Source organism: Cryptosporidium parvum, chromosome 3 (assembly GCF_000165345.1).
Source record: "Cryptosporidium parvum Iowa II chromosome 3, whole genome shotgun sequence".
Taxonomy (NCBI): Eukaryota; Apicomplexa; class Conoidasida; order Eucoccidiorida; family Cryptosporidiidae; genus Cryptosporidium; species Cryptosporidium parvum.
Genome location: NC_006982.1, coordinates 209,764 through 218,066, shown reverse-complemented (window position 1 = coordinate 218,066; position 8,303 = coordinate 209,764). Strand labels below are relative to the sequence as shown.

General features: G+C 32.0%; 1 protein-coding gene across 1 annotated transcript; it reads right to left on the bottom strand.

The window, feature by feature from the left end:
• Positions 1 to 486: 486 nt before the first annotated feature.
• On the bottom strand, positions 487 to 4,449 carry cgd3_710 (large hypothetical protein with signal peptide; the record flags this gene model as incomplete). The annotated part of the gene is made up of 1 exon (XM_626654.1): positions 487 to 4,449. One exon carries the CDS (start codon positions 4,447 to 4,449, stop codon positions 487 to 489), a length of 3,963 nt encoding a protein of 1,320 aa, XP_626654.1.
• Positions 4,450 to 8,303: the final 3,854 nt, after the last annotated feature.

Below are 8,303 nucleotides of genomic sequence, written 5' to 3'. Positions count from 1 at the left end.
TTTACCTTCTACCTAATCTCAAACTCGAGCAAAGTTTTCACTTTACCTGAATTTATTCTTATAATGTAACTTTTTCTACCTACTTTTATTCTACACTACCTCTTTCACAGCTATCAAATTCTTAAACTTTTACATCTAATTTATTGTCCTTTCCTCACAATTTATACGTACTGGCTATTGCATGTCAAGTAAGAGAGTATTTGCAGCAATTGGACGCGCGCGCTAGTAAATAATACCGGTACTGGTTGCATGTAAATAAAAAGAAAGTGTTTGGGCATGTAAGAAGAAGAGGGGGGTAAGCGGGTTGGAATAACGATAATGTGATAAAAATAAGTATTAGAATTGAATTTATGGATTATATAAGTAGAAAATTTGGGTTGATTTTTAAAAAATGAGAAAGTAGACAAAGTTTATTTAGGGTAATTAAAATAGAAATATAATTAATTTGGACTTAAAAATTTTATTTGATTAAAAACTTTATAAGATTTAGTAACTCATTAAATACATAAATTGATCATCATCTTGGCTAAGTTCATTTCCTTTTTGATATTCTTTTTCTTGAAAATGACCATAAGCTTTTCTCCTAAATTGGATTTCTAGCTTTCGTATTGTTTTAATGTATTTTTTTGCTTTTCTCTTTTTCTTACCTCTGTTTGATAGATGAGAGTAAAGGAATGATATAGTTGGAGATATAACGGGTATTTTTTTAAAAGCTTTAATAATTTTACTTTTTTTCTTACTTTTTTGGATGTTTGTAACAGTATCCAAATCCCCATTGAGGTAATTTTTTTCAAGACTTTCATCATTGATTTTGGATGATTTCTTTCTTTTCTTGGAGGAATTTCTAACATGATGAATGCTTTGGCTTTCTTCATCTTCTGATTGACTTAAATTGCTACTTTCGCTTTCGCTTGTGTAGATGGAAGATGAATCTTCATCAAACTCTGAATATTGAGCAATTTTAGGCATGACTGAATATTCAACATTCAACAAAAGATTTCTACCAGTGGGGATAACTCTTCTTGAATTTATTTTCCCTCTGTTTCTTCTCTTTTCTCTTTCCACAATTTTCTTTGCAAGCTTTCTTGACATTTTCCTTCCTTCTTTTGTAGAAATGTAGGCAACAAGTTGCTCAATTTTGTCAGACCCTTGTTTTTTACAGAATCTAGCAAGTCCAGCAGTCCCTTTGGTAGCATAAGCACTAAGAAAATCTCTTAGTAATTTGACTAACTCTTTTTCTTTTAAATTGTTTTTCGAATAAGCTAAAGCTTCTTTTTTAATAAGTTTATCCATCATTTTCTTATTCTTTTTTGACTTTAGCTCTTCTTCTTCCATCTGTTCAATTTTCTTTTCAATTTTCTCCAACAATTCCATAGATTTTCGGTTTCTTTCTTCTCTCTCCTTGATTTCTTCATCACTAAATTCCTCATCTGAACTTTCTTCAAAAATAATATCTACTTGATCTTTTTTGTAATTTGAGATTTTATCTAAGACTTCTCCTGTTGGTTTACTACATTTATCAGAGTTTCCATCATCTTCACAAATATCGTCAAAAATTGCTTGAGATACTGATTTATTAAATTCTTCCTTTTTAACATCCCTATTACTTTTTTTTCCATTACAAATGGCTGTCAAATTTCCTAATTCAGTGATCCCCAAGCTCAAACAACTTTTACTTTCTTCACTTAATTCCATTTTCCCTTTTTCTGTCTCACCAAATAAATCAAAATCCATTCCTCTTAACATTGCAATGTTGTCAATAAGTTCTTTTAATTCCCCAATTGGAAGTCCTAAGCTCATTGGAACAATGAACCATCTTCTTTCTAGCATTGTATTTAATGGACAATTTTCAATGCTTAAAGGAATTTCAAGTTTTGGTCCTTGATCGGACTCCATGTTTTCAAACTTTACTTGATTCTCATTGCCAAATTCTTCTTTATTTTCAGGTTCTTCTTGACTTTCCTTAAGTACGTAAACCCTTAAGTCATCATTTTGAACAAAACCACTATTTTGTACTTGATCTGAATCCTTCAATATTGTATATACTATTTTCTTGAACTCTTTTCCTATGTCAAATCCTGAACCAAGACCTATCTGGGCTATATTTACAGAAAAGCCATTTTTTACTCCAATAGAAACTATATCTTCCTTTAGTTTCTTAATACTCTGATTACTCTTTACCTTAACTTGAAATGGCTCAATTTGGAGCTCTTCTCCTTTATAATTATAAAACATTACATTCAAATTTAACTTTTTAATAATTTCAACAACAAAAATCTTCTTATTAAGCCCTTTTTTTCTTCGATTTGCCTTTTCTGACAAATGATGACCAATAATATAATTGCTATTCAAATAAGTATTGGTTTCCTTGTCCTTTATTTGGACAGTTTTTGGTGAAATAGACTTATCTAAAACCTTATTTTCAATTAAACTTTCAATTAATTCTCTTATTGTTGTATTTGAAAGTATTTTCAGTCTATATTCAAGCAAAAACTCGTCATTTGAATCAGAATCCTCAGTTTTTTCTGATAAATCCTCTCCAGCTGAATTTGGCGGAATCATTAACATGATTTCAATACTCTTAGCTGGGATAACTTCCAACAGTACATTTAAATCGCTTCTTTTTGATTGAAATGTTAAATATGTTATTGAAGATGGGGTTTTTGGAACTGGTAAATATTCTGTTAATCTTTCATTCCCTATATCTTTTTGAATTCCAACTATCAAATATTTTGACAACTCACTATTGTAATTTGAATAAATCATCTTTAAAAAGTCAATCACTGAAATAATTTCAGGAACTTCTAGATTTCTAGTAAACGCAATTTTGGTATCCAATTGATTATTGCCCATTTCTTTCCCTATACTCAAGTAAGCCGTAATCTCAGCATTTACCTTTCTAGGTTCTCTCATAGTTATTCTCATCCCTTGAAAATATCCTTTTAATGTACTTAATGTCTCATGATTGTTTGGATCCAAAATCATATCATCATTACCATAAATTAATACGCAATTTCTTTCATTTTTTCCCCTAGAATTCCAAACCAATTGAGCTTGGGAATATAGTGAAGCTATTGTAATCAAAGAAGGATCCCCTTTTATTTCGTACTCCAAATTCCCTTCTTGGTTAACAAATCTAACAATTGGGGCATCAGAACCTCTTTTTTTATCTTGAATTCCTTCTAAATCAGATTCAATTGCTTTCACCTGGTCTTTAATATTAAACATTAACTCCTCGATTTCTTTCCCATTCCTTGGCTCAAAAATTTCACTAAAATCTTGTCTCATACTCGATTCATTATATTCCTCTTTTGTGTTTTCATTATTACTCCCAAAAACCGTCACATAAATTAAAAAAGGTCTATTTTTTGAAACATTTATACCTTCAGGTACAAACTCTTTTAATTCCAATTCATTTATCTGATCTACTTCTCTTCCTTGTTCATTTTGAATTGCAATTCTATCTCCACTTGAAATTACCGTATTTCCTGTTCCTGGATATTTTACCTCATATAATCTTTCAAGTAAATCTCCTACACTTGAATCTTCATTCAAATTTATTACATTATTTGGAACTTCTCTTCTATTAGAAAATACTATCATTACTGGGAAATTCCCTTGTATTCCTTCTGAACTTTCCAAATTTTCTTTTCTAAAATTGTTTGTCTCATAATTCATTTCCTCATCATTATTTTCTCCAATATTTAAAGTTATTTCTCTTATCTTTACTTTTATCGAATCTCCATTCTCTAAATCTGCTATTTTACTCTGATATTTACTATTCATTAACTCTGTTACCAATTCCTTTTCTGGGTTCCTTACTGTTGTAACCGATTCTATTGAAAATTCTAAAGGATTTGCAAAATTTTCTATCATTTTCTTTAACTCTTCAACTGTCATTGGAAGCTTTTCCTTCACAGAAACTGTTTTCGGGACATTTGAAAAACTTACTAATTCCTCATTATCTATTGAAGAAAAACTTAAAAATAATATTCCTTCTTGTTTTGAAAAATTATTTTCCCCTTTTTCTCCAAACCCATCCATCTGATCTTTCACTCTTCTAGACCTATATTGCAAATCAAGCTCATCTTTTAAAAATAACTCTATTACTATATCTTCGTCCTCCGCTAACTTAAATTCTGAAATTGAATGCTTTAATTCTGACCTTTCCACCTCTATTTCATTCACTCTAATCTTTATTCCATCTTCACCTTCTATTCCAAATAAACTTTTCAGCTTTGTTTCGCCAATTGCAAAATAATCTCCAAGTGACTTTTCTTCTATTATCTGAAATGACTCTTCTTCTAAACCCGAATAAGGCGGGTATTTTAGTGTAACTTTTCCATTACCATGCAAATCTTTGCATGCAACCACATGGGCATTGAAAATTAATACTCGAATTATAGTCAAAAAAATAATGCATGTAATAGTTCTAAATCTAGTTTCCATAGGAAAGTCTTTGTTTTTAGAGACGATGAAATTGAGTATTTCTATATTACTAAAAAAAAAGATGTTATGTTATTTGACTTCAAATTTTAAATTTCCCATATATTTTCAATAATTTTTTTTTACAAATCTCCAAATTTATATATTTAAATTTTTCTTTTAATTTTTCAAGCTTACACACATAATTGCCCCTATATATATTTTTAGTGTGTACCAGACTAGAAAATCACCCTTTAAATAAATTGTAGAAAAAAAATTATATATTTTAAATATCAATAATCTATAACTTAAATTTGTATGAAAATTCAGAAAAAAATCTTTCCGTTTTTATTTCTAATTATTACTACCACAAGCATTTATATATCTTTGCTTGTATAATTCAAGTTTGGTCATACTAGCTTTTCACAATTAACAATTTTTCTAATCATTTTCATCATAATTATCATTATCTTCATCATTATCTTCATCATTATCTTCATCTTCTTCAGTTCCGGCATAGCTCATTTGAGGAGGAGGAGAAACGTACTTTTTTTTTGGTTTGTTGTTTGTATCGGGAAGCTGGAAGCGAACTACCTTTTGTTCTACTAAGTTTTCAGAAATATTTTCATGGGGTTGATCTTCTAATAAATCATCAGCCTCAACTTTTCCTGGAACATATATACGTTGATTTAATTCACTATTTTTAGGTTGATTTCCTTTGTTATTATTTTCAGAACTTTCTTTTATGATATCTGAAAAGCTAATACGTTTTTTTGCGTCTTTATTAACTTCAATAGCTGAAAAATTATTTATATCACTCAAAGGAGCAAATTCTCTGGTTGGTTTAGTATTAATACCTCTTTTTGGATTCATATGGATTTTATAAGCGGTAGAAACTCTTTGTCTATCTGATTCATCTTTTAGTTTTGTCCTTGCATGAGTATTAACTTTTCTCTTACGTTTCTTTTCTTGTATTATTTTAAGAAAATCTTTAAGTACTTGTTGATTATTAGCATCATTTTGGTAAAATTCTTCATTTAATTTTTTTGGATCAAACTTATATACAGGGTTTAAATTATAATCTGGAATGATTTTTCGAATTCCACCAACATTTACATAATAAACTTTATTATTACTTGGAAGGTCAACATTTAGTGGATTAAGTTTCACATCGTCTTGTAGATTTCTATAGATCTTTCTATTAGTTAATCTATGAGCAAATTCTTTCTTTATTCTCTCTTTAGATGGTATTTCCATTAACCCATGCCTATCATATCCTTTAGGAACTGTCTCATCATTAACTTTTGAATTATCAGTTTTTTTATTTGAAGAGAAGATTTCTGGCAATACATAAACTTCATTCAAAGGTACAAGTCTATCTGGATTTTTAACTTTGGATCTTAAGTTCATATCATACTTTGCTTTTAACATTCCATGATGATTTATTCCTTTATTACCATTTCCCAAGTATTCATCCTCATATATATTCATCCTATGACGTCCATAGTATTTTGTTGGRCSRTYKATYAWSAGAKYKKKSSYDCBGTHGHCATCYDKGAGHGCAAVHRTTTVAADTVGCGCBGVVKHDTAHHDGKTTBAGRAAAHCCDCBBCCHBTTKCARGGSYKCVKTCTCBTVBSACGRBAAGCVGVVTHHSHDYBTCTVGGWYCACGCTHVHHBMTGDCABBTTKRBAHHVATGHHACAVGRHKGHHGGGABTYWCBBACTVHAHGGABGGMCCBYGHBWGCHWMCWBCTDVAGVGGCGACGVCGVAGGCDGCGGCKGHVRVGVSBMYGCYRKAMCSYDDCTWMAASARSRSCTTCMARYGHBGVGDCTGVHGBBGCBCBBTVARGCKGCAGCAAGSVHCCDDCCABCRBCCGTAYHCHGVGVCBDTBCADCDTCVGDAVATGVDDAGTGGVDGCADVGKGVGDDGADGRCGGHGGTTRDGVDGHGGDDHDVGDDGGGGGVGVGADVGGBVGGGGHGVHGBCVGTVDGVDGGVVGDBGGTVGDVDGVGGHDCVDHVDTAGAWGBDHVABAYVDGGGVGBVVCVVGKRGBGGCBGVAGBGBVDGRDDTTGAGDRDHGDKRMRBGWAGWRGTAGTAAGAGGAACAGCTACAGGAGGACGCATGGCACCAGGACGAACAGCAGGTCGACCAGGAGTAGGACCTGCAGCTGCAGCAGCAGGTGGAGCAGTAGGATGTCCTGCAGGTGGAGGAGGAGCAGCTGCTGGAGGAGGAGCAGCAGGTGGAGGAGGAGTAGGAGGAGGAGGTGGAGGAGGAGGAGGAGGAGGAGGAGGAGGAGGAGGAGGAGGAGGAGGAGGAGGAGGGGGTGGTGGAGGAGGGGGTGGCGGAGGAGGTGGCGACTTTTTGTCAATTTGAAATTGGGAGTTATCTTTAAGTTTGCTATTAGTAGAGTTTTTAGTCTCAGGAACGTCAAATTCTGGACTTATAGAGACTTTTTTGATTTCTGTACTGTTGGCTATATTTTCATGACTTCCACTATAGTAAGGAGGTGTTTTCATGGATTTAAACTCTGGATTATCATCATTCGGAATCTCTAAAGAATCTTTCTTTTTAATTCTTCTATTTGTTCCAGGAATTGCATAATTGGAATATTGGAACTTGAATGGCATAGAATCTTTATTGGATTCGTTTTTTTCATAAAGATCACGATCTCCGTAATCTATATTTTCTTGGTCTTTAGTAATTCCAAATAAACTCTCAAATCCGGGATTTTCTTTGAGTTTCTCTAAAGCTGAGAGTTTTTCAGAAGCCTCTAAGTCCTGATTCATCCATTGCTTATAAAAGTTTGGATTTTCTACCAATTGAGATGCTTCAACATGATCTTTTCCATAATCAAATCTTTTCAATACCTCTTGTAAGGGTACCCTTCCTTCCTCTGGAACAATTTCTCCTCGAATAATCTTTTCCAAGTACTCTTTCTCATTCTCATTTGCTTCTTTTCTTTTATAATCCAACTCTTCCATTTTAGCCAACATATTTTCTCCTCGACATCGCACATCTATAGGCAAGCTAGATCTTTTTATATTTTTAATATTTGGGGGATTAACACTCAAAGCTTTGCATCTATTAATGAAATCTTCTCGGTTCTTCTTCACCTCGAAATAATTGTTAACGCTTTTAATACAAAAATTTTTAAGATTTTCGTAGGTTTCCTGTTTCTCTATATCAGAATTTGGAGGAGAAAATTTTAGATCTTCACCAATCTTGATCATACCTGGAATCAATTTTGGGTTATTGTACTTTTTCTGGCTCTCATGGCATTTCCATTGTTCCTTCAAAAGAAATCTGATTGTTCTGAAACATGATCTAAAAAACTCAGACTTATTTTCTTCATTGCAAACAAAATCTTTTGGAACCTTTGGAGGAAGAAACTTCACCAAACTGGTGTCTTGAAGAGATCTTTCATATAAGAAATTCCATAATTTATTCTTCAAGCCAGTTTCTGATTCATTATTTACTTTAATAGGCTCGTTCTTTTCTTCTGCTGATATAACATCAATGAAAAGTTCTAAAATTGTTAAGAATAATATAAATTTTCCTAATATTAAGAAATAATTCATACTTTTATTTCCCTAATCTTAACTTTAAGATCTTCACTTGATTTGATTAAATACTCCAGTAAACTATAAAAGAAAAAAATTAGCGTCTTTAAATTTATATTTCTTAAAAACACACATAAATCTCTATTCGAATCTTTGCAATCTTTTCATCTTCTCTCTATTTTCTTTCTTTTTTATTCTCGACTATTATTTTTTTGATCTTGTGCTTTGCACTTATTATTATGCATGTTCCCGCTCAAAATAGCCTCTAACACTAATTGGCGCTCTTAAATACAAATTGCATGTAGGCGCCGGAAAAG